Source organism: Manacus candei, unplaced genomic scaffold (assembly GCF_025592945.1).
Source record: "Manacus candei isolate 608988 ecotype Guabito, Panama unplaced genomic scaffold, ASM2559294v1 h1tg000029l, whole genome shotgun sequence".
Classification (NCBI taxonomy): domain Eukaryota; kingdom Metazoa; phylum Chordata; class Aves; order Passeriformes; family Pipridae; genus Manacus; species Manacus candei.
In genome coordinates, this window is record NW_026138077.1 from 2,612,226 (window position 1) to 2,638,988 (window position 26,763).

Genomic DNA, 26,763 nt, shown 5'->3' on the forward strand with positions numbered 1-26,763 from the left:
AGTAAAAAGATAAAGACACAGAGTGGATTGTATTGAGCAGTAGCCCACAGGGACAGGGGCTCTGGAGGTTGCTCACTTTTGCCAGTGTGGTTGATTTAGGTCACTGTGAGAACCTGCAGTATTTTGAGGAGAAGCTGCCCAGTTCATGGCTGTGCGTTTTGTGGTTTGCCTCATGTCCAAGGCCTCTGTGGGAACGAGGGCTGGAGATGTTGGCTACAAAAGCACTTGGAAAGTAGATCTCCAGACAAGCCCGTGGTTTCATTCTGACTGGTCTTTGGGGCTATAATGGCCCAGTGCAGCTGCCTGTTCACTTGAACTGTGTGTTGTTTGAGTAGTGGGGGCACAGCTGATGTGAAAAAGCAAGATAATTTAAAATTTGAAATAGTTCATCCAGAATTCTCTCCTCGGAGCCCCTGGCACAGGTTGCCCAGAGAAGCTGTGGCTGCCCCTGGATCCCTGGAAGTGTCCAAGACCTGGTTGGATGAGGCTTGGAGCAACCTGGGCTAGTGGAAGGTGTCCCTGCCCATGGCGGGGGGGGGGGGAGCTTTAAGGTCCCTTCCAGTCCAAACCATTCTGGGATTCTGTGATAAATTGTCTGTCATAATTCGTGTACTGAAAATGGAACAGAAAGCTTTGCTGTGAGGTGGGGGAATGGGGAAGAGGTGAAGCTGTTGCTCAAGGATTAGCCCTGCAGGTGTTTTCCTGTTGCTTAAACTAACTGCCTGCTGCATCACCAACACTCAGCAAGCAGCCAAAGCAGTTAATATGCAATGCTGAGTAATAGATGAATTACATTTATCAGATTATAATAACGGGAAAGCCTTTTATGATGAAGACTTAATTCCATTCGGCTGGCTGAGAGCGTAATGTTCGAACTATCAGCTATAAAATAATTCCAGCATGTAGGAATTAACTTCCTTAACTGATAATTAGTAACTAATGCTGGGAGAAATCGCTGTCTCATGCTTGCAAAAGTACAAATGGTTTACTTAACAGATATAACTGAAAAAAATGTGTAGAGTGTTTAGACCTAGACCTCAAACAATTGTAAACTCTTCCATAGTTGGTCATGACTGCTTAAAATACATTAAGCTACATACTCATGATGTTGCTAAACCCTTGCTAAAGGGTTCAAAGTTAACCAAATGGTGACAATTGTAGAGTAAGTTGAAAATCCTCAAGTGGGTGAAAACAGCATTTGCAGCACAGTTTCATCTGGAAATATGTGGTAGCTCTGAGTCAATAAATATATCGACATGACTCTTATACTGCAGAAACTAAAAAGCCAAACTTGAACTATTAACACTTGAATAAGGAGAAACTGAATGAGAGGGAAAAGGCTGTAGAATTATGTTGAGCTTATCTTCTTCTATAAGTTGGCATATTCGGTGTCATCTGATTTATTTAACAAATATAGGTGTTCTGTACTTAAAGCTTCAGAAATGGCAGGCAACAAGAGTATTTCTTGGCTGGTATATTTTTAAAAAACAGTGTAAATAGAGACTGCAATCAGTTGTTGTGGAGTGCTACTGGATAATGTTGGTTATGTTGAAAAGAATCTGTGGGGCATTTGTAAACTGAGGAGTGAGTAAACAGAAGGCTAAACTCTGTGGGATCTCTGTAGTAATTTTCTGATTGCACCAGGTAGATAACTTATAGCCTTGTGCAGTTGTAAGTAACTGAGGTCCAATTTTACATTCTTGCTGTATACTACAGAATTAGTTCATAAAGTAGGATGCATGCATTTTCAAACTGAGCTCAAATCCGCATGAGCATCATGCTGAGAATTAGAGGGAGAAGGGAATAGAAGAAAGCACCTAGGTAAGAGATTTTTGTAAGAAATAATAGAATATGGCTTTTGCTTTAGGTTATGTTGTGCCTCTAATGCTTTGCAGTTAGTCCTGTTTCTGGTCCCCTGTGTTCCACTTCAGAACATCTCAGGCATGCATAGGTTAAGCCCAGAAAGATGGAAGGAGTGATCAAGTTCTCTCCATGAGGAAGGACAAAGTACAGGTGGTAAAAGTAGAGAAAATGCAATTCATGAAGAGACTTGGCTTATCTGCATTTTGCAACCAAACGAATTAGTGCTGAATGTTAATGAAGCATCCTTGTTAACATCAATACATTGTGGCTGATGCACAGTGAGCCTCAGTGATCTCAACTTTACGTAGCTGCTTCCATTTGCTCTTCAGAAAACTGGAAGACCCAGGCTTGGCTTGCCTGTTAGAGCTTTGGAAATGTGAGACTTTGCAAATATCAGTGGCTGTTCCAGTAAGGAGGAGGCTGTAATTACTTGAATGAAACTTGACCGACATATGAACAAGAAGTATCTGTTGAGGGCCTGTTGCCAAGTGTGGATTTGTACTTAAGCGGATATAATTACGTGGACTTTGTACTGGATTGTTTGACAGATTAAATTTCTATGATAGCGCGAGATAACAGGAGGTCACAGTCCAAGAATAAGGTTCTGGAGAATATGTATTCACAGCTGGGGTGCTAATCTGATTAATTGAAAGCAGACTCCATTCATGACGAATTCATGTTGTTGGATACAAGTGTCAGTGCCAGTTGTGAAGGCGGTGTGAGGTCTGTGCACTGAGAATGGTCTTTGCAGCGGTGCTGGGAAAATTGAGTGGGGTCTCCACTTCTCAACGTGCTTGGCTGCTTCTCCAAGCCTGAAACAGCCTCCTCAGTGTCTGATGGAGCCACAGCTGCCAAGCAGTGTTTGGCTCAGAGGTTTGTGTGGGATTCTTTCCCCTGGTTATCAGGCTGAGAGCTCCATTGATCCCCGCAGCCCTTGGGCAGAGATGGAGTGCGGTGTAAATCTGTCTGGCCGTGGCATTAAGGAAATAGGAGGTCTCACACGTGGGCTGTGGTCAGTGGTGCTGGGTATGGAGCACATGGACTCCAAGAGCAGCTGGTGTTCTATTTTCAGAAGCCCTGAGGAGCCGTGATCCCAAAGTGTTGATCTGCTGCCTCTTAGGTCAGGTCATGGGAGAGCCCGGCGTGGGCACGGGGCAGCTGCAGCCTCTTCCTGCACACTGTGTAGAAACTCTGGCAACTGGGAGTTGTGCCTGTTATGTAAGAGGAACAAATGACTGCCTGGGATGATGTAAAAGGAGCTGCGTGTCTCGGGATGGCTGAAGGAGTCACCTCCAAGAGCTCCGCTCCTCTCCGACCCGAGTCCTGACGATGTGTTTGGACCAGCATTGATACATATAAGTGATTTCTGCACTTTGCTTTTTTGGAAAGGATGTTATTTGCTGCAAAGGAATTGGAAGGAGATGGCATTTCAGAAATAGGTATGATGATGTTTTCCAGCTTTCAGTGCAGTTTCTGTTCTGGAATAATGTCTTTGAGTGCTTTACCTATTTAGGAACAGGCATCTTACGACTGATTTTTAAGTAAGGCACTAATGAGGGATTGCTTGCAACACAAACAAGTCAATCTTGTCAGAATTATTCAGACAGGTACCTTGCAGCTGTATCTGAAGAAAATTCAGTCCTCTCTGTAGGTATTCAGCTCATGCCATTTGAAAGGGAGAAGTGTTTGGCGGAAAGAGATTTAATTTAAGAAACCTCATTAAGTATATTGTGGGGTAGATGCAGTAATTCAATAATGAAGTGATTCATGTGCATTCCTGATAATTTTTAAGAAGCTCTTGATTCAGTGCATGTAATTTTTTTTGTGTATAAGGTTTTGCTTGTGTAATTGATAACCTGGGGATGTGGCTGACGTGCAGACTGGACTCAGAGGCTTTCTGAAAAGCTTCAGTGAGTATTGCTTTAGGTTGTGCACAAAGCAGTAGGGTTCTGTGAAGTCTTCTGAAAGCCTGGATAAGCAAACACTGTTATAGTTATAGAGAAGCTCTGGAATGAAAACCCTGGAGGAACAGACTAATTTTCTATTAAAAACATCTGAAGGAAGGTAATGATCTGTAGAAGTGGAGTGTTTGGAAACAGTTAATTTAATTAATTAATGTGTCCTCTTTGCTCATCTGAAAAAAGCTTTTAGAAAGGACTGCAGACATCTGCAGTGCTTTTTAATATTTGATGGGCTGTACAGTTCCTTACAGAAAATTCATGACCTGCTCTATTTCTGTGAGGCTGATTCGGTGAGAGCATCAGTGAAAGAAGTCGGGTGGATTCCTTATCTTCCTATTACAAAAGATACTGAAAGATTAGATCTGCTGCAGATTTACTTACTGTTTTCTTCTCATGTCTGTGAGCTCTGCATCAACAGATAATTTTTGGGGCTCTGGAACTGAATCATTGTTGCCCAGGATGCTTGTTCTGCTTATGGCTGGAATAAACACATTGGTAAGGCAGAGATTCACTGCTTGATGCCCTTGGGATTCCTGTTGCCAAAGGAAATATTGTAAGCCTTTAGCAAACATCTGAGGAGCAGCTCAGCATGACTTGTATATACAGGAAGAATTTCAGCGCAAGCAGATGCAGCAAAATGAGTGCTGAATCTGTAACAGGCTTCAAAACAGGCTGCTTTCAGTTTGAGAAGATCCTGGAAACCTGACCTTGTCTCAGTCCCTGGGTCCTGTAAGCTGCCCAGTTCCTTTGGCTTTCCTTGCCCTCTGGCAAAGGGGTCTTTATTAACAGTTGGTTTGTCCTCCTCACACTGACAAAACTACTTAGAAAAAGGTCAGATTCGAGTGGTGGCAAAGAACTATAGGAGCCCCCTGAAGACACTGTGATAAGCTTTGGAAAAAGGAGAATATACATTGCCTGCTGAAGTGTTTAAAAAAAGCTGTTTGTCCATGGAATTTTTTTTTTCCCCTGAGTGAATATTAAGTTTCCACAGTTAAAATCCTCACTTCTCAAAGCTGGTTACTTGTTTTTGGTCCCCAGTTTATGGGTCTCTTGTGTAAACTGTTGTCACAAGATGCAGTAAAGTTTTAGTTGTGGGGAATGTGAATTTTTGGCATTTCACATGACTGTGATATATCCTAGCTCAGTATATGGAGCTGTATTTCACTATTTTAAACTACCCAAAATCTTGTTAGTCTTAAGTGCGTAGCTGATGATGTCAGTTTTCCAGTGCTTAACCAGTTGTCCATAGTCAGTTATGGAGAGTCATGAAAAGAGGTTTTTTTTCTCCTCAGGCTGAGGTTTGGGAATGTCAGCTGAGCGTTCCCGGAGTTGTTCTGGTGAAGATGTTCACAGAGCCACTGCAGAACTGCAGGATGGGTTGGGTTGGAAGGGACCTTACAGCCCATCCCACCCCCTGCCACTATCCCAGGTTGCTCCAACCTGGCCTTGGACATTTTCAGGGATCCAGGGGCAGCCACAGCTGCTCTGGGCAACCTGTGCCAGGGCCTCACCACCCCATGGGGAAGAATTCCTTCCCAATATCCCATCCCATTCCCCTTGTTTTGTCCCTCCAGGCCCTTGTCCCCAGTCCCTCTCCAGCTCTCTTGGAGCCCCTTTAGGCACTGGAAAGGGCTCTGAGGTCACCCTGGAGCCTTCTCTTCTCCAGGCTGAACACCCCAATTCTGTAAGAAATCCTTGGAAGCTAAGTGTATTGATTCATGGCTCAGCTATAATGGCAGCAGCTTCTTCCCCTGACAGAGCCAAAATGAACACATGGAGTATATCAGAATCTGGTAAACATATTATTTTAGAGGAGAGGGGGTTACCGAAGTTTAGCAGGTTAAAGAACTGTTAATAGCAGAGTCTCAGTATTTGCAATGAAGAGTTAAGTCCCTGGGGTTACTCGTATGGTCTGGACGACTCTGAGTTCAATTAATATCCTTATATTTTGCCATTAGGTAGGTAGGAAACAGCAAATCCAAACACTCTGCTGGCAGAACTGAGTGCTGGGGTTTCACTGTTCCTTATCATGGAGTCAATAAGGTTGGAAAAGACCTCCAAGACCAGTGTTTGGACCATACACCACCCTGTCAGCTAGACCAGAGCATGAAGTGCTATGTCCAGAGGCAATTTGACAAACTGACATCAGTTTGAGCTTCTATTTAGAAATCTTCTGTATGGAAAATGTCTGAAAATATAGTGGCAATAGTTAAAACTCTGTAATGCCTGAATGTTTGCTTAAATTAGTGGATAATAATGAAGATGAGATGTGATAGAAAGTTTGTCATTAATGATGAATAAACTCCATCTGTATAACGAAAAAACTGATGTCTCTGCTCTTGAGCATCTTAACTTCAGGTTTTTTCCTTTATGGAAAAAAAAGAAATTGCATTTTTTGGGAGTTCAGATGTGTTGTAAGCCTCAGGCATATTGTTGTTATCCCAGGAGCAATGGGTGGAAATAAATGCAAGGGTGGTGATAATGAGCAGTGCTTGCTGTCTGCTGAGAGAGCTGATAATACACAAAATTCACCATTTGCTTCAAGTAGTCTCTTTGTGAAGACAGAAACATGGAAACCTTTTATAAAACCCCAACACAACAGCAGAAACAGCTATTAAATAGATCCTACACCCAGACTGCTCCATTTTCTGCTATTTGGCATTAAGCACTAATTAACTTCTGCACAATGTTAACTCAGCTGAGCTTGGTACCAGTCAAAACATGTTAGTTGTGTATCATTAATAACACAAGAAAAAAATGGGCTCTTGGTAAATATAAATACATGCTGATAGCACTTCCTGTGTTTGGAAACACAGCCAATGGGATCCAGTGTCAGCTTTTATAAAAGTATGAGATATGGGGCTGTAGGATTTGCCTGATGCTCACCAGCTTCTTGTCAGTAAATGGAGCATTTCGTTTTTGCAGGGACTTTGGGGATTAATTGGAAGTGCTCATGTGCTGAGAACTGTGCATTAAGCTAAAGAAAGAGGAGGAGCTCTTCAATGAGAGAAACTACCTTCCAGTTTTATCAGTGTTTTTAATAAGCATGCTTAATGTTTGAAAGAAAATATAATTCTCCTTGCTTGTGTGAATATAGAGGAAACTGCACACTTAGGGATGGAGCAGGATTGTTTCTACTGTGATTAGCAATATTCATAATGCTCTTGCAAGGAGACTGGCAAGTGAATGATGGATTGATGGATGTTTTCCTTCACCTGGGCAGTATTTCTGTGAGCAGTGTCCACTGGCAGAACAGAGCAGCGAGATAAACACTGTGCAGTGGCCAGGTCATTCTTGATTAGTAGGTTCCACCTGTGCAGGGGAGAAGATGTAGATGTTGTTCAGGATCTCTAAAGGTGAAATGTTGATTCCTGTTTTGAATCATCTCCTTACCTGAGGGATAATGATGTTAGTTTGAGGATTTTGCCCAAACAGCATTTACCCCTGCTGCTCTCAGGACCTGAGCTAATAACGTGCTAAGAAAGTGAACACTTGGCCTTATTCTGTGTTCATTTTCAGTTGATCATGTGGGGTTTTACCTTTGCAGTACCCTCAGGTATGACCTTCTGTAAACAGGGATATGGCAAGTTAATGAACATTCCCAGCTGGTGTACCAATAAAGGCAGGTTTGGGCGGTACAGGAGGACTTCAAACTCCAGTAATTCTGGTGACTTTTGGAAGCAGAAGGATGTTGAGGTGGGAGTTTGCTGTGGTGTCAGTGCTGTGAAACTCCAAAAGTAACTGGCAGGTGAGGCTGAAATCATCTTCCAGGAAGATGACATGGAATAATGTTGCTTGCTAGTGGGTATCCAGAGCGTTGGAATCCCACAAACCTTTTGTTGTTTCTAGGCCTTGAAGGTCTTATTTTTTGTGTGCCATCTAACTGGGAACACAGCTCGATGGGAAATACAATATTCTCTTCTAAATGTAGTTGGTTTTCCCTAGTTAAAGTAGTGGGTATAATATACAGCAGGGAAAGAGAGTATCAATAAGGTATGTGCCATGTGTAAAAGGGAAGAAAAATCCATCTGAGTCCTGATCGTGAACTCCCAACATGTTAAGAATGTGGTTTTTTGGGGAAAAAAATGTGTACTTTAGTCAGAAGATGATGGCCATGTTGGTACTTTGGTAAATGAAGAAATGGTGGCTGTTGAGTTGTGTTTGAAGTGAAGCAGATATTCCATGTACCTACACATGAGGTGCTACTTTAGCTAAAAATCAAGCCATAATTCAGCAGTCAATTAATATATGACTGTAGAAATAATTACATCTTCAATTTATTTTAGAATAAGATAAATTGAAAGCTAATTTTATTAATAAACACCCATCTTCTAAATTTTCAGGCTGCGTGAATGTTTTGCTTAAAGCAGCTTCTGCACAGGAAATGCAGTTCTGGGAAAACATCTGAGAGGGATCATACACATCCAAAACAGAGCTGTTTGATCTTGGTTCATGAGCTTTGATTCCCTAAAATAGCTGCATAATTAGTCGGCACTAAAGGGCAGCTTATCTGGACATAGTGGAAAAAATGTGACACGTCATGTCCCCAACTCTTGGTATTCATAAGTTGGTATAAAAGTGCAGTTTGTGCTCAGTTTCCTCCGAGATTAGTGGGGATAAATTAGCCTGGGACTGAATATTTCAACCAGTATTAGTAAATCGGTGCGGCCTTTCCACTTTTCTATGACTTTACTTTTTTCTCCCTTTTTTTTTATTATATTCCTCTTCTGAAATTTTTAATTTTTTCTTTGAGTGAATCTTAACTGCAGAGTAAAATTTTGTTTGGTTTTTTTTTTTTTATGTCATACCTTGAAAATATTTTACTGGGTTTTAAAACTAAAATGCATCTGTGAAATGGTGGGGAATTTTAGAGACATCAGCCTGACTTATACAGTAAGTACTTAGTTCTCACAGAAACTGGGCTTAAATTTTGGAAAATTCTGATACTCCTCACATCCTCACACCCAGAACAATCCAAGCTGGAAATATTTCTTCTTTTTTTTTTTTGTTTTGTTTTGTTTTGTTTAAATGCAGCCTGCTGGCATCCACATAAGGAAACTCAGACCTCTCTGGGGAATCCCAGGTTTGCTTTCATTGAAAACATTTAAATTTTCTCTTGAAAGCGGATTTCCATGATGGTAACATTTCCCTCCTCTCCCCAGATTAAAAACTACAATTTAAAAGCCAGAGGAGCTGTTTGCCATGGTTCTCCACAGTGTTGTTCTGGATGTTGTTCAGTCCTGAGGCATCACTGCACCAGCAGTGTCTCAGAGAATTTTGTGGTGAATAGTGAACTGTCTTCGCTGGATCTGAGCATGTTTCCCTTGCTGAATTTTGAAGAACAGCTAAACCCATGTTATTTATCATGAGATGAAAAGGTTTTGCATTTCATTTTGCCTTTAATGTGCAAGTTAAGTATGTTGCATGAAAAAATAAGTTTATTCTGGGGCAGCTGTGCAAACTGAGTCTAATTTAGGAACTCAGTATGGCAAATAATCTGAAAATGCTTCAGAAAAGGTGTGATTTCTAAATTCAGTGCGTGAAATACTGGAAGTTAACAGTAGTGTTGTTCAGTTGGGTTCAGACTGAACCTTCATAGCACCACACCACAGAGAAATACTTGATTCACTGCTTACAAGAAGTGTTCTCATCAAATCACTCGTGGAAATCCTTGGAGCTGTACGTTGAAAGAAGAAATGGAAATTTGCCTTGTAATATTACAAGTGAGGAGCTTTGAGACAACGTGGTGATTCTGAGTTGGTGAGAGTAAACATGTCAAGTAGCTCGGCATTGGCACTTGGTAAAATTGGTGGTGTTTTGCATACGATTTAAAATGTTGCCCCCTTCTGGTTACTGACAATTCTGAGAGCTGGGTATGGGGAGGACTACAGTAAATTACATAAACAAAGCTGGGGAAAAAAGGAAGCATGGATTTTATTTTGCATTAGAATATAGTTTTGATGTCTTAAAATAATGTAATACTTTAAAAAGAAGTCCTGAATATAAGGGAAGTTTCCAGGCACATATAAAGATGACACCTAGTAAGAATTAATGTGGGGGAAGCAAGATTTAGGAGACTACCAGTTTTATTTAGTATTAAACATATATTTTAATTTGTCTGACTTGTAGTGGGTTGTTTATTTTGTTGTGAACTTCCTTTAAGGGACTGTTTTGCAGGAGGAGTTGTGGCCGTGTGCAGGAATAGAGGCTGTGAGTGTGCTCCTGAGAGCTGGGATGTTGGTGCTAGTCCAGGAATTTTTTGAAATGGAAGCTGTTATTGCTTCTATTACTCTTCTGTCCCATCCCTGGAAATGTCCAAGGCCAGGTTGGACAGGGCTTGGAGCAAGCTGGGCTAGTGGAAGGTGTCCCTGCCCATGGCAGGGCATGGAATGAGATGGGCTTTAAGGTCCTTCCAACCCAAACCAATCTGTGATTCCATGATTCTCCAGAGGTAGCACTTGGCATTAAGTGTGTTCCCAGCCAGTGCTGGTTGTTGATGAAAATGTAAAGCTTTGCCTCACAATCTGTCCTAATACACATCTAGGATTGAGTGGAAACATCCAGTATAGTAAGGAAGGTGCCTGAACTGCTGTTCACAGCCAAACCTGGGCTTTGAATTAAGCAAGATAAATAAGGTGATGCTTGCTTGCAGATTATTAAAAAAAATATATATATATATATTGCAATAGCTCGTTTTTATGTCCTAGCTTTTATGTTATAGCTGTAAAACTGCCTGTGATTTGAGTTCCCAGGCAGAGAACTCCCAGCTGTGATTGGCAGTGCTGACACAGAGCTACACTGCCTGGGTATCCCTACTCGGCAGTAGCAGCACCAGCAGCTTGGCAGGCTGGGCTTCATTTAGTGGGCTTTGGTCCTCACTTTGGGAAATGCAGCATCCAGAATTAAAAGGCCTAAGTCCTGAGTAAGGTCAGTAACATAAACTATATGTGCATTAGCAGGTAAGAACTTTGAAGGCTAATCGTGCTTTCCTGTTGAAAAATGAACAGAGGCTCAAGTGGTAAGAGAAGCTGTGGCTGCCCCATCCCTGGAAGTGTCCAAGGCCAGGTTGGACGGGGCTTGGAGCAACCTGGGCTAGTGGGAGGTGTCCCTGCCCATGCCAGGGGGTGGAATGAGATGGGCTTTCAGGTCCCTTCCAACCTAAACCACTCTGTGATTCCATGATTTTATGTCCAATGTGTTGCCACTAAAGGTTGAGGAGCCTCATATGAAATCACACTGATCTTTTAAGCTGACTCTTACACTAAAAGCAAGTAGGAGAAGGTACCTCTGGCAGACTCCTGCTGTTAAGTTTCAATCCAAAAATAAATTTCATAGACTGATAGGGAGGAATAAATTGTGGACATCAGGAAATAGTGGTGTGAGGTCTATAAGGTGGTCAGTACCTTCAGCTGTTTTGAGTTGAATTGTTTGTGTTCTCTCTCACTTACTTAAATACCAATATTTCTGAAATTAACTTCTTTAAGAAAATGCTAATGAACATGAAATAGGTATGGAGGGTTTTCACATACAAGCAGCAGCTCTTGCCAGTAGATGGAGGTAATGAGATACACAAGTCAAACTCCAGATTCTCCAGCCCTTTGAGAAGGGGGGATAAAAGCCAAGTGATCTGCCGCAGAAGGAACAACTTGGAGTTTGCTTTTGCATTTTGTGGGACTCGTAGAAGAGATTGAGAAAGCCTGTTTCTAACAGGACCTGAACTCAGAAAGCTACTGTGCAAGTATTCCTGCATCAGAGGGATTTTTCTGTTCTTTCTCCATTCTCTGCATGGTTTATGCAAGTAATTAGTATTCTTTCTAGAAGAGTGTTTTGGGGCTCTTCTAACAGTATGAGTCATGATGAGAATTGATTCTCTCACAGCAGTTTTCTAGTTTGCCTTTTGGTTTATAACATTTCATCCTGGTTTTTAAAATTAGATAAAGGAAGGAAGCCGATTTGGCTGAATCCAGGCTCTTGGTGTGTGTGTCTGAGATTTGTGAGGGTTGATCTTGTGGGACAAGACTCAGAGACTTCTTTGCAGTGTCAAATCCTCCTGTTAACCTCAGAACCTACAAATTATAACCCCCTTTTGATAGTTGGACATTATTAATCTAGCAAATGATAGTAGTTGCAGGAGCATAGTGCTGCCCTTTGTCTACAGAGTATTACACTGGTTTTAAAGTCGGTTTTGAGAATACCTCTATAAATTAAGTTTGCATGTTGCCATTCCCATGGCTGCTTTATATCCAAGAACACACTTGCAATCAGTTCTGTAACTGAAGAATTTTAAGTTGCATAGTTTTGGGAAGGCTTTCAAAGGGTCATAAGGCAACCTGATGCATAACAACGCTTCCATGTGCTGCACTGCTGGTTTTGGATTGGAAACCCTGAGATAATTCCACACTCACCTTGTCTTGCTACTGCACGGGATGAAACTTGAGCTTCTGAATCTCTCAGCCACTCATTTTAATTAGAAAATTGCCTACAGGTGTCAGAAATAATGGTATTGAATAAGTACCTGTTGCAGGAGTGGAGCTTTGTGCTGTGTGAGTGCTGTGGAGAGAGAGCTCAGATCCCTGTGCTCCAGTTTTTAAACATCTCCATGAGAAGAGCTATGGAAGGTGTGGCTGACACTTAAAGCTTGCAGGCCAAGGTTGAACAAAACCAAAACAGAAACCCAGAGCTGGGAGATTTCAGGCAGCACCAGTGCAGTATGTTTGAACATTCCCAGCATGTTTTTGCTTAGTGAGATATGTGTGAGTTCAGAGGGCCTTTCTTAAAGGAAAAGTACCTGGCTAAGGAAGTGTCATTTTTCCTAGGACTGTCACAAATTTCAGAGGTGTTGGCACTAACTCTTTTTTCCTTATGTGCAAAAGTAGAACTTGCAGTAAACTGACTGTCATAAGGCCTTGTGGGAAGTTAGGACTCAAGGTGAACTGTTTCATGGCAATTATGCACTGCCTGTGGAATAAATGAACTTAATATAAGCAGTTTATGGGTCTGTATTTCTCCTATCCTCCTGTTTCCCATTAGTGAAAATAACTGTGAGCTTTCCAGAAGCTTGTTTGTGCAGAGCCATATGGAAAACAATGCCCTGGAAGGAGTGCTTGCTGATATGGAAATAGCATCTGGAGTCATTAGTTTGTGTGAGTAACTTTAACCCAGCAGGAAAAGATGTAATTGTGACTTGAGGATGCTGCTCTCTTGTCCTTTGTGTGTTGTCAGGATGCTGGTGATGCTTGTGTTCTGTGGGTGTCTGGGGTTGCTGAAGCAAAGATACCTGTCTGACTTGCCTCTTTACATCAAAACCCAGACCTGAAATGGATATAGTCAAAATAACCTCAGCTTCTGTATTTTGGGCTTGTTCCAGCTTCAGACATTCAGCAATTTCATCTGTAAGACTTGTGTGTTTACAGTACCTATTAAACTTACTTGTGAATTTGCAGTGATAAATTAGAAATGCAGAGTGTGTTGGCCATTGGTCTGAGAGTGCCTAAGCCTGGTAGGAAATTGTATTTCTCGTGGCTGTTGAACAGTGCTGAGAAGCTCGTTGAAACGGCCCCTTGAATTTTAAACCCACGCTCTTTGATTCACACAAGGCCAGCAGTGAACTGCAAAGATCCAGCCCTGGACAGATGCAGGAGCTGAGCTCAATAGTTCTCTTCTCCTGCCTGGAGAGCGACAGGCAGTGCGTGCCATGGGAACAGTTGTGCCAATGTACCTTCCAAATCCGGCATCCCAGCCCCCGGTGTGTGCGAGGATTGTCAGCCGGATGTGCCGGGTCCCTTCTCCTCGGATTTGGGGGGGAAGCTTGGAGAAGACAAATGGTGGCTGTTTGCAGGAGAGGATGTAATACAACAGTCTCAAGGGAAGGGCCTTTGGCACACTGGTTTTAAAGGAAACCTGGCGTTTGGGGATGTGCTCAAGGATGTAAATGGTGGGAATGGGAAGATTTGGAAGACAGGAGGCAAAAAGGGGGAAGATTTGGGTTATGGCATTGGTTTCAAGTGCACTCCTAGTTTTTGGTGGCAGAGCAGGGACCTTGGCTTCTTTTGCATTCGCACCAACAGTTTTAAAAACTATTGTTTTGCTTATGTTTGCAAACTAATGTTCTTTGTGACTGCTTGGCATGTGAATGCATATTTGAGTGATTTAGGGGACAATAGATCTTAGCTCCAATAAACCTGGAAAGTGAGCTGGCAGGGGTCAGTGCTGGTTTGCTCCCAGGTGCCAACACTGTTGTGCTCACTGCCAACAGGAGGTCACCCCAGCTGTTATTCCCTGGCTATATCCTATTTCTCTTTCGCTGATATTTCCAGCCTGTATGTAGCTTTTCAGAAGGGCTGGTGGACATCAAATCCCAGTGCTTTCCAGAGATCCCCTGTGAGATGTGTAGTTTGGTGGTTAAAATTACCAGTGTGGGATGCTTACAGATCCCTGGAGGACACATTTCTGTTCCTTGTTGGCCTGGTAACTGCTCCATGCTGGCTCTGGTTATAAATATCTCCAGGTTGGTAAGAGACAGGTGCTGTAAACAGATGTTCCTCCTTAACCAGGGTTAAACAACCTTTACCTTCTCCCTCTAAAAAAACCCCCACTCTGTGTTTGCTGTAAAGAACAATGGGAAGAAATGTAAATATGCACTGAATGTATCCAAATTCTTCCTGAGGTGGAGTTGTGCTTTAAAATAGGCCTTGGGAGCAGAGCTGCTCTTTGTGTATGTTAGATGTGTGATTCCTACCTTCAGGTCAGTGCCTGTTGATTAAAAAAGGGATAAGGACTTGGAGCACAAGGAAGAAGAATTCCCTGTATAGGAGCAAAGGGTTCATGCTGTATATATGAGAGTAAAGAGATGAAAAATTGTGCAGAGGAGTAGTTGCCTCCAAACCCTAGGTTTTGAGGCAAGAGATACTGTCCTGTGTCTAGGGACTGGTTGTCATTTATTTTATTTGTTGCAGTAACTTCAGAAATTTCCATAACTTTCAGTCAACTCAGGTGTGTGAAAACTCCCTTGTGGTACCTTAAATCAGCTTATGAAGGGATGGGAATGAGCACCCCAATACTGGTGTGATAACCCTTATCCATTTTCCATGTCTTGTCTTCTGCGTCCTTGGGTTGGTGTTCAGACCAGCGTTACAAATACTCCTGTTACCTGAAAATAATTCTATAGACACTTCAGGCTGGATTTAATACTAAAATGGAAAAAGACCATCTGCCTGCTTGGCTGTTGTGGACATCGGTGTGAAGACACCTGTTGAGTTTGATGTTACTGACACTGGAGTATGAAATGGATCTTTGATATGGTGTGGTGTTAGAGAAGGAGCAAGAGAGGCTTCACTCAGTTTTGATGAAGCTGTGGTTTTATCACTCAGAGCTGCTTTCTGTGAGGGAAGAAGGAGAAGAGATGGGGTAACCCCCCCTGCTGCAGTTTGGATGCTGCAGTTGGTGTGTTTGTCCACGTGGGTGTTGGGTTTTCTGTTGCAGTCCCACTGCAGGGGACAGAAACAGGCCCAAAGCAGATGGGCATGGCAGGACTGTTCTGCTGTCCCTGTGTCTCCCGTGGGCTGTCACTCAGGTAACTCAAATAGATTTCCTTGTGCTTTGGGTACAGGTGATTAAGACCAAGAATTTTCTTTTCTGTCAGTGTGTCAAAAGAAAAGGAAGAAAAATGCCTGTATTCTCCAGGCTGTTACCATTTACCTTCAGGTTGTGTTGAAAGCATCTATGTGCTATCCCATGTGATGGGCAAACTTAGCAGCCAAGAGCTGCATCTTTTTCTGTGCAATGAGTGTTACATTCGAGCTCAGTTTCTGCCTTTGTTTCCATGTGGTGGTTTTAAAACTGGGGCACAGATGCACCTTCAGCACATAATGCATATGCATAATCAAAAGCACTGGTTTGCAGTAAATAATTCATGTCAGCTGGGCCACTTGGTTCTGATAATGAGATCTCAGGGGCTCGGCTCTTTCCAGATGATATATGAAATATTTGCTGTTAGTCATTCACACGGACAACTACTTAGTTGCTAAAAGGATTTGTGTGTTGAAGGGAAGGAAATTCCTTAAGTTTTCTAGTTGTTTCTGTACTTTCTTGATGTCTCTTTTCCCTGTCTGCCTGAGCTCTGAGCAGCTCTGACTGGTAAGACTTGGAAGGATGAATGACTGCCACCCCTGAGTGAAAATCTCTAGGAACTGACACAGGTAGGGATATAAATCTAAATGATGCTGTTATTGACAACCTACTCCTTACAAAATCCATTTGGAAATTATCTTTGAGAGGGAGGAAAGTTGATAGATATGTGGAAGGATGTTGGTATTTCATTACTTTCAGAGGGTCACAGAAATTTTGATGGAAAAACATGTGTTTACACACCCATTGAACTTTTTAGGAATATGGAGATTTGGTTAACTTTGTTCTTCCCTTTAGGCAAACTTCAGCTGGACAAATAAAGTCATGTGTGTGGGTCCCTTCCAACCCAACCCATTACAGACTTCTGCCCTAAGCCAGGATGGACTGGGTTTAGCACTGCTACTGCTGCCTTGCACAATGAATGTCAGATTCTGTGGGTAGAATAGCAAACAGAACTGCTGTAGGTTCCCCACCCTATTCTTTTGGTCACTAAAAATGTTATATTTTTATCAAAAACTGTTATTAGTCAAAAATCTTCCTTAATGATGTGTTTTCTGGCACCCTTCCTTAGTGCACAGTGCTGCAGGAATCCTGACAGCTTCTGTAATTAATAGCAAATTAGCATATGACAGTGCTTTCTGCTGAACCTTAAACCATCTGCTCATGGCTCTTGGCTTGTCAGTCTCCTGTGCAGCGATCTGGGAGGGCATTCCAGAGGAGTTCTGTGGTTTTCCCTTCCAGAATGTTTAAAATTTACACCCCGTGAGGGGGCAGGGAGGTCAGTGTGGGGAAACCAGCTCTGGGGTTTGGCCTGATAAGCAAAGGTGAGGTTCTGGAGGCTTCAAAGGTGGAGAGAACAAGACTGGGTTTGTTACAGATGCCAAGAGAGGTTGTGGATGTTCCATCCCTGGAAGTGTCCAAGGCCAGGTTGGACAGGGCTTGGAGCAACCTGGGCTATGGAAGGTGTCCCTGCCCATGGCAGGGGGTGGAATGGGATGGTCTTTAAGGTCCTTTCCAACCCAAACCGTTCTAGGGTTCTATGAGATGCAGGATATTTGAGGGGACTCTGCTCAGCACCTGTAACTTTAAGGAGAAAAGTTGAAAACACACTTGATATGTCAGATTCACCGGTGCTGTAAAGAAGATAAATTGCTTTTCTTGAATTTGGACATACCTTATGAGCTCCTCTGCTGCTTGTGTGCAGGTGGCTGCGTGGTTTGGCTTTTATAATGGTAAAAAATGAGCTGGAGGATGGGTTGCTTCAGGAATAAAGACAAAGCTGGATGTGAAGGGGTAGCTCAATATATGTAAATAACTCATCTTTATTCTCGTAATTCTGTTAACTTGATAAGCCTCCATATTCTCTAAAGCCTTTATCAGTATTCCATATGTATGCTGATGATTATTCACTGTAAGTGTTGCTTTTGCAGCAAAGTAAGCCTGGTGGGAATGGTACAGGCACTGCTGCTATAGAGAGGATTTTATCTGTGCTTCTGGCTTGAAAAAGTTCCTGATTTTTATTTTCTTTTATTCCACATTCTTCCATTAAGACCTGTGCTATGGTAATTTCTGTATGAAAAATAATAATCCTTTAAAATACCTATATTTTTTTACCAGAGTGAACTCTGGTGAGCGTGTACAGCAAGTGAAGCGAATTCAAAATCCCTCTGGTTCAGCTGTTTCCTACAGAGAATAAATTAAGAGAATAGAACATGTTCTGTTTTCATGTGAGCTTAACATGGAGTGGTCATATGGGTTCCTGCAGAAGTGGGTCAAAGCTATTTTTGCTCTTTGCCTTCCAGCCATTAAGAGAAAATATCGGACACCTGGCTCTGCAGTAGGCCAGGCATTCTCTGTCCATTTTAGTGTGCCTTCACCACCAGAAAATAAAAGCCCTTTCAGCTGCTGTCCTCATCTTGGAAGGACTGCAGCTTTAAAAACTGATGGACATGTTTGCACAAGCTGGTTTCTGGTTCAGTTAATGATGAAAATAAATTTTACTCCTAAGAGATAAGTGATAATTGAATACATGGGTATTTTAGCTAAGGCTAGAAAAACATTCTAGGGATTTGGAAGTGGTATTTAGATTTAACATACAGCTGTGCTTACAGAGCAGGCACCCTGTGGAATATGCACATGACCTCAGAGCAGAACTAGGAGAACCTGAGCAAAATCATGTCAAGACTGTGACAGGAGCTCGATTGAATTTCATTAACATAACTTAAAATACAGCACAAGGCACTTGACTTCTGGCCATTCAGACTGGAACCAAACTCATCACCATGGAGGTCACCTGTGGTTTGGAAAGGGGCTGAGGGGTAACAGCACTTCAGCAGGAAATTAAAATGAAGATCCCAGGCTTGCAGGATGAGTATCCTGAGAGAATGTCCCAGATCGTTTTTGTTCTCTTCCCCCCTGCTGTTGGAATGATCCCTCAGCTTTGCATGGTTACACAGTTCATGTGCTGCAGCCATGTGGAGTCAGGGAATCACTGAGATTGGAAAAGCCCTCCAAGATCATCCAGGCCAACCCTTAACCCAGCATTGCCGAGGCCACCGCTGAGCCCTGTCCCCAAGTGCCACATCCACACGGCTCTGAAATCCCTCCAGGAGATTTAGGGCCTGTTGTTTCCCTCAGGAAATACGGTAACAATAGCATATCCTACCTCAGAGGTAAATTTTGTTAGGAAGCAAATAGGTGTTAATTTTTTTCATAACTCAAGCCTGTGGGATGAAACGACAGACCTGTGTTGTCTGATCCCTGCTTGGCCATTCCCTGACCCTCTCCTGCAAGCACAATCTCCCACCATCTCTAACACTGACTTATTTGAACTCTGTTCACCTCCTGAGGTGCTCCTTTTGAATGCTCCTTTTCCACTGGTGTGGGCTGTTTAGGCTTGTTTTCAAAAAACATAAAAATACACAGAGTGTAAGTAATGTGGGAGGCTTACAAGCACCACTGATAAATTGTATTATTCTTAACTTGTAAAGTTATAGTTGAATTCTTGTGTAATTGTCAGAGGTTTTTGTACTTCTGTTGCTATGAAAGAACTATCAAGATGTAATTGCAATAAAAGCATTTATATTATCTCTAAGTACTGTCCACTTCAGGAGGTCAGCTGCTCATAGCAGTAATATTAGTCTGAAATAATTGGTTTAAAATCCAAGCTGTGCTGTGCTGCTTTGCTTCCAAGAGTGTGTTCTCCAAGACACAGTGGATGTTTTATTTCACACATGACCCTCTGCATCCTGTCAATGAATGTTCTACTCTGCCTCTATAGGAAAAGGGCTCGGATTTTCCAGATCTGTTTATTCAGTTGATATTTATTTCCCTTGATAGTCCTTTTCCTTTTGATAAGGTCATATACAGGGGTAATTCTTATTACAAAAAGTAGTTCTGTGGTAGCTGAGGTCTTGGGCCTCATGTTTTATTTCTGAGGCACCTGTAGTTTGCCTCCCTGACCTTCCAAACCTTCCAAACCTTATTTTCTGTGGCAAGTAGTAAGACCTGTAGCAAACAAATCGGGAGTTCCTGGCACAGAGAGTCAGCTTTTGACCTTTGCAAGGTCTTGGTGATTTTTATTCAACTGAACAGATAGGACTGGAATTTTGTAGGGCCCCTGAAGTCTCCCTGGTTTGCAGTGGGTGATAGCAACTGCTTGGGCCCAGATAGGGAAAGTTACTCTTTATTCAGATGCCTGTGGGAAGATGTACATGTTAAATAAAAAGTGTGTTGGTGCTCCCTGTACAGGTTTAATTTTACATTTTATATCCAGGTTTGAATTAAGGAGGGGTTTTGGGTTTTGCTGGTTTTTTTGGAGTGACTATCCCGTGTTTTCGGCATGACTATAGTTGTGTGATTTTTTTACGTTTGAAGTCATTTCAGGAAGGAATTGGTCTGAACCACGTTTCCTTTGTTCTGTAGCAGGTATTATTATTAATTCCTGCATTATTCCACACTGGCAAATGCTTTAGTGGTATTAGGATGGGGGGAATGTTGTATTTAAATCCCATCTGGTGCCGAGCCGAGTGTGGCGAGGAAGGTCATTTTAGGTAACCCAAGGCACACATCCTACGCAGGATAAATGGTGCTGGTGACATGTTTTTTCCTTGTTGATGGTACTGTATCCTGGAAAGATGATAGCGGGTTTTATTTGGAAAGGGAAAGCACAGAAGTGGCCGAGGTCCAAGGACAATTACAGCTGCAGAGGCATTTTAGTCTGCTAGTGGAATGAAATATTAGGAAGTCACGTTTGTTCTGGGAGCTGACCCCAGTTTGTTGGTGTGAGGAGTGTGTCTGCTCTGAGGGGGCTGGCAGGGCTGGGACTCGCCCAGCGCAGTGTCCACGGGGCAGTTATTGCAGGTGTAAAGGCATGGGTTTGAAGGACTGACTTGGATAATTGATGGTTTTAGCTCTTCAGTGTCTGGTGGCTCTGTGTAAACAGTGATTTGTCACAGTGCTGGGAGAAAATCCAGAGCAAAGCGTGAAGGCTGGGCCCTTCCCAGGCTGCTGTTGATATCCCCGCGTGGATCAGCTGACCCTGATGGGGAGCTGGCAAAGTGTCTGAGCCACTGTGCATCAGAGCTTTGGAAGTAATCAGCTTTTCCTTACCTAGAAAACAGTGAAAAGTGTGAAATACAGCCTTTTCATGAGCCCAAATTTAGGCTTTCCAAAGCAGGAACCCACATTTTCATGGAACATACCTCAAAGTGTTGCATCACGCACTTTGGGCAGTTGTATCACATTTAACTAAGGTTCGGCCTAAATTTTACATGAACTGCTATTGTTTCAGTGCAGAGGGGTTTTGGAGTCAGTATCTATTATTTGAGGCTATCTATTATTTGACAGTGACTTCTGAAACACAGGGTTTTATCTCCCCTCTCTAAGTGCACGTGCTTGGTTTGCCCATAATGCCTCCGACATTAATGCTGCCCGTGTTTACAGCGGGGTGTTGAGGGAGTGTAAATAATTTTGAAGCAGCAGGAGTGACCTACTTCTTAGAAGCATTTGCCTTCTGGCTGTTTTGTGGGGTCTGTGGATTCCTAGATCCCTTCCATGGAAAGGCAGTCTTCTTTCAGGTTTAATGCCGTACAAATGTAAAGAGAAGGGTAATTTCAAATGTTACGCAACTAAAATGCCGCTTGTTTGTACAGTTATTATTGTGCAGAAGCAAGTGTGGCCTGAGTAATAACTGTGTAAACTGTGGGAATTACTTTTGTGAGCACAGGGAATAATTACAACCAAAATCTTTGTAGAGTAAGATTTTCTTTACTGCTGCATTAGGTCACTACCATTTCTGTTTAAGAAAAGTGAGTTTCTATTTCTTGCTTATTTGATGATAACTTTGCCAACACTATATTTCATGGCACAGACTTAGGACTTGCCTGGGCTGGATTATCAGGAAACACAGTTTTGGGTGGAGGTGATGTGGGATTCCCAGTTCTATCAAAGCTCTGCTCTTCTTTCCCTCCATTAGTTCTTCTTGCTTATCAGCACTTCTTCCTGAATTCATGCCATCATTTCTGGGGACACTTTGCTATTTCATGTTTTAATGTGACTTTAGGTGTGTTGTTCCTGGTGTAACAAATTCCTGGGGTAGTCACCCATCCCTTCCACAACATTGTGGTCCGACAATGTGGATATTTGCTGAGTTTGAGAAGCTTGTATTTTAATAAGGACAACATTTACCAGGTTAAACTAGTGTAAGGGATGGAATGAGGACAGAATGAGGTGTTTGTCTAATGTAAAGCAATGGAGTTGAGGTACAAATTCCTGGTGTAGTAGAGGTTTAATTATATAGTAAAGAGATGGATAACGCTCAGTAGACCTCAGAGTGCCAAGGAACATGGCTGAAATTGTGAAGTTGCCCTAAACAGGTCTCAAAGGGATAATTGTTTTTATTTGGATGAAACCTCAAACCATCAGCTCAAAGCAGGAGACAAGGTGAAGAAACCTTGTTAGCGAATCAGCCCCATGGGAGCAAGTCTTTGGCTTGGCTGTGCTTAGAATGATTTTCATTGCTGGGCATTAGAGAACATCTCCTTCCAGAAGGTGATGGGGTGGATGTCTTTGTCCAGGATGTGTTCAGGAAAGGGAAGGCCCTGAGTCTGGGTTTGCTGTCGCCATCCCTGCCATCTGCTTTGTTCTGTGGGACCGTGGGGATTGCTGTGCTGCAGACCTGTGACACTCCAGCGCTGCTCCGGAGAGGGATGGGCTCCTTTCCAAGCTCATTAGAGGAGCAGTACAGCTCTGCTCAGCTCTGCTCATTGAGGAGTCATATCCTTTCACCAGGACTCCCAGGAGGATGAAATCCTTCGAGACAGGGAAGCTCCCTGGATTATGATGATGCTTCTGATCTTTGAAATGGTGTGTTCCTGTCCTTTTCAGTATCTTAAATGGGTTTGAAATGGGTCTGTTTACTCAATTTGCTTCTGAAAAATGGATCCCGTTTGTACCTTGTCTCCTCACCGTGACACCTCAGAAGGCACTGCAGCCTCAGCAGTGGGCAGGCGAATAAGGACATGACTTTGCATTCCTTCCAGGAGCAGAGTCTGAGGGCAGTTTTGTAGCATGACCTCTGTGCTGAGCCTGCTCCTGTGCCTGCTCTCTGTCTGTGGATGTTCAGGGGGGGCTGTTAAATGTGGTCTTTATGAGTCTCTTCAGATCCTTGGGCACAGGAGGCCGATCTTATCAGCCCTTGTTTTGCTTCCTTCCCTCCTGGCCCTCCCTCCAGTGCTGACCCAGGGCCTCCCAGCAGCAGCTCCTCCTTGTTTTCCCAGACTGGTGCATTTGTAATTAAATGTCTGAAGCAGAATTATGTGTTGCTCTGCTTTGCAATTGCTCCAGTATCATTTTCCTCTTGTTTCTCACCAGAGTGGCATTTTCTCCAATAAACAGTAAGAAAATCCATTTTTCTCAGTTTTTGGTGCCAGCTGTCTCCTGGTGGCTCAAAACTATGCTTGGAATTTATCTGGTTTGTGTATTGTCACGTAATTTTAACACTTAGATCTTTGCTATGCAGCACATCTCAAATCCTGGAATGTATCCTGGCCTAAGAAATTGTTCCCTCAGTGATGTAGGAATATCTGGGACCCTTATCCATTGTTCAGCACCTGATCTTGACATCTGTGTGTGGCCACGGGCACAGGGGAATATTTATTTTGGCCGACAGATCCTGAGATTTGCCTCCCAGCAAGTGCATGGCTTGGGCAAGCTTTTTATTCCTGTTCAGTGTTTATCAACAGACATCAAATTCAATTGTCTTGCCTGTAGACAATGGAAGTGTCACTTTTGTCCCTTGTGACTGGAGGAAGAGCCTTTCTGGAGGTACTGAAACGAATCAAAGAAACTCACCCAACTTCTGTTTGTTTTTTTTTTTTCCTACTTGAACATTTTGAGATTTTATATCTTTAAGAAAGAATGATGATATTTTCCCTGCAGTTTGTTTTCTGCCTCTGCAAATACTTTAAAAATTAGCTTTGGACAGTGGGGCTGTAGGTCTTGGGAAAAAAATAATTGCAGTGTTAGGTGACCATTTCTCTTCTGTCTGGGTATTATGAACAAAATAGGAAGCCATTCCATTAACCTTCAGTTAATGTTAGTTAAATTAGTTTAGTTATGGGAAGGGGGACCTGCAGAAATTAACTGTAGAAGAAGAGGCTTCTGAGGGGCTGGCAGGAAGGACAGGAAAAAAATCGTTAATTTAGCTTGAAGTAGTTAAAATACCTGAAAATGAAATGAATGCTCCTGGACTTGGAAGTGGATAAGGAAGTGAAGAATTGGTTTCTGTTTGAACGACGGACAGGTAACTGAGGCAGTAATTTTATGGAGCTGATCTGTTCGTCTGACCTTGGTGGCTGTGGAATATTGTCACAAAGTACCTGTGGGTGGGGAGGTCACAGTGCTCGTTGGTATTCCAGCAGGCACCTCAGTGCATCTGCCCTGCCCCTCACGTTGGCTGTAGCGGTGTTTGAACTGGAGGAGAATCTCAATTACTGCACTGTTCTGGCATTGCAAAAACCTGCCTGGAAGGGGCTGATGGTGCAAAATGAAATACAAATCACTTTTCCTGCCTGGTTTAAAAAAAATCCCATAAGACTGGAAATATTCCATTGTACCTGTGACCAAGTGATGCACTGGAACACGGTCTGGGGGATGCTGGGTAAAATCATGGAATATTGCCAAAGAAATGAGGGTTGGATGGCAGGAGGTGCTGTAACAACCTTAGAAGGATGGTTTAATGGGTGTTACCATAGGGAAATAGTGAACAGAGGAAAACACAGGTGTCGGTGTTGCCCTGAGGAGGTAGTTTGTGAGTCACTTGGGAAATAGATTTTTCCATCTTTAACCAAACAGTCATATTTTGTTGTACAGATTGCCTGGGAAAGTGGACCAGCAGTTGTTGTACCGCTGATATAAATTGCTCCCAGTCATAGCAATCTTTGCTGCTTTAGAGTCTCTGATGCCTAAATTGAAAAACATAAACTAAAGGAATTTTTGCCTCGGCAGGTATATTGCCAATTTGAAGGAAATAGATGCTTGGGTTGAAGCAGTTCCTTGCTAAGAGGCTTCTCTGTGTATCAAATACTGGAAAGAAATACTTCCTGCAGTGGATTTCCTGGGAGATGAGCACGGTTTGATGTCACAGGGGTTTGACTTTACAGATGGATGTTTGGAGAGAGAGCACACAGCATACCTGCAATATCTGTAGACATGCAGCTCTACAGCAGTGCTGGGTTAATGGCTGGGATCAGTCTGAGAGGTCTTTTCCAACCTTAATGATTCCACAATTACAGAAGTACCTTGTGTAAAGCTTGGAAGGGGATTTTCAAGTGATGTCTTTTTCAGATAAATATAAACCGTGTTCTTGTGCTTTTCTGTGCTAAATATTGGTCAGAAATACTTAGCTATGATTGTAGCTTTTCAGCAAGGTCAAGGTGCACGATTTACACTCCACATGGGGGTTCAGCGGGTCTCTCTTGCTGCCTCAGCCAATAATTTTATTATCAGGGACTTGAAGCTGCTCACCAGGCAGCTGAGACACACTTGTCAGGTAAGTAAGGTCATCATTCCTTAGTGTGGCAGTGCAGCTTCCCGATATCCTGTTAATGAGGTGTTTCTGGAAAGGTTTGAGTCAAGCCATGTCCTGCCCTGGGAGATTGATACAGCCTGAAGCTGCCATGCTCTGGCTGAAGACAGTCAAAAACCACAGAACACAGCTGAAGCTTTTGGGTACCTTTCTCCCAGTGATCACAATGCTGTTGACAGTGTTAACAATGTGTGTCCAAAGCCTGTGTAATGCTGGTGGTTGCCCCCAAAATTCTGTGTGTGAGCAGACAAGTCTTATCTAGAAGCTGTCCAGTGCTACAGGGTTCCCATTTTCCTCTAAAAAGCTACAGGTGTTAGTGAGCCCCAGTAGTAAATATGATACAAGTGGTTTTTGTTCCTGTCGTGCCTTTGCCTCAACACTTACATTCCTTTTTGTTTAATAATACTGCTTCTGCTGACAACTTCAATAGCTTTAGTCTTTCCAACTCAGCCTGGGAAAAAAAGGTGCTTGAGGTGATTTGGTTTGCTTTCTGTCAATTATATTAATATCACTAATATCATCATACCAGAGAAGCTGTGGCTGCCCCATCCCTGGAAGTGTCCAAGACCAGGTTGGACGGGGCTCGGAGCAGCCTGGGCTACTGTAAGGTGTCCCTGCCCATGGCAGGGGGTGGGACTGGATGGGCTTTAAGGTCCCTTCCAGCCCAAATCATTATTAATACTGTATTTTTTTAAATTTATATATATCTGTGTATATATATACATATGTATGTGTGTGTGTGTGTGTATATTTATATATATATAAACTGATATTAATACTGACACAGATCATGTTTGATCTGTATCACTTGTTTAATTTTGGAGCAACCAAAACACATTAATAGATTGGGCTGAAAGCAAGATTTGCCCAAATAAAACTCCATCAGGAGTAGTGTGGGACCCAGGGTTGGTTTTTTTTTAGCCAATAAAATTGTACATTCTTCTTATGAGATGTAAGGGTGTATGTTCTGTTGCCTTAAACATTTTTATGTGTCATACTGCAACCATGTCATGAATCCTTGAATATTCCAAGCCAACAGCTTTTTAACAAATGGGATCAGGCTTTTTGTAACACCTGACTTTCTTTTATGTTTTAAATGAACCTGCAAATAATTTTCCTTTTGGAGGAACTTGGGTTTTGCCCTCTTCACACACAGTGTCGTGGTGAAGGGCTCTTCTACCCTGCTGAGTTGCAGAGTAGCTTAAAAACATCTTAGGACATGCTGGAGCCACAGAGGGATTTAGGACTGGTTTAGAGGGTATCCCGTCGTTAGCAGGATCTGACTTTAATATGAAAACCCCTAAATGAATATCTAATCCTCTTCTTTTGGGGGATAGATGTTTTATCCTCATTTTGAAACCCAGCCTCCCGCTATTGCAAATAACTGGGAAGCGATTTGCATGTGCAGCTGGATGCCTGCCAGGCATGGATCCAGGGATATACATTTCATTTTGGCAATTGGAAAACGCTGAGCTGGAGCCAGAGGGAACTTCCGAGTGCTTGGAGTTAGCAACGTGTGTTCTGATAATGTTAGTGTGGGTTTGCCTAAGTGAGGTCTTTTATTGTTAGTTCTCATGCTGAGTGAAACAAGATCTGCCAAGTACAAGAGGTTACGTTCAGCAGCATAAAGGAAAATCCTCCTGGAAACAGGAAGTGTCTGTGGTCCCTCACCTCAGCCTGGGATTGCTCGTTCCTAGTGGCTGTAAGAACTGAAAGGCATGGTTT

General features: G+C 42.7%; 1 protein-coding gene across 3 annotated transcripts in view; it reads left to right on the forward strand.

The window, feature by feature from the left end:
• Positions 1-26,763, forward strand: part of LOC127472607 (arf-GAP with GTPase, ANK repeat and PH domain-containing protein 1) — a 314,949-nt gene that overhangs the window by 22,537 nt on the left and 265,649 nt on the right. The window contains exon 1 of one of the 3 annotated variants that reach the window (XM_051791075.1): positions 2,882-3,302. The exons of the other annotated variants lie outside the window; for them this stretch is intronic. Within the exon in view, the coding sequence (XP_051647035.1) occupies positions 3,254-3,302 (49 nt within the window). The 5' untranslated portion in view covers positions 2,882-3,253. Of the gene's footprint in view, positions 1-2,881; positions 3,303-26,763 lie in introns of those variants that run through there. 3 annotated transcript variants of the gene reach the window in all.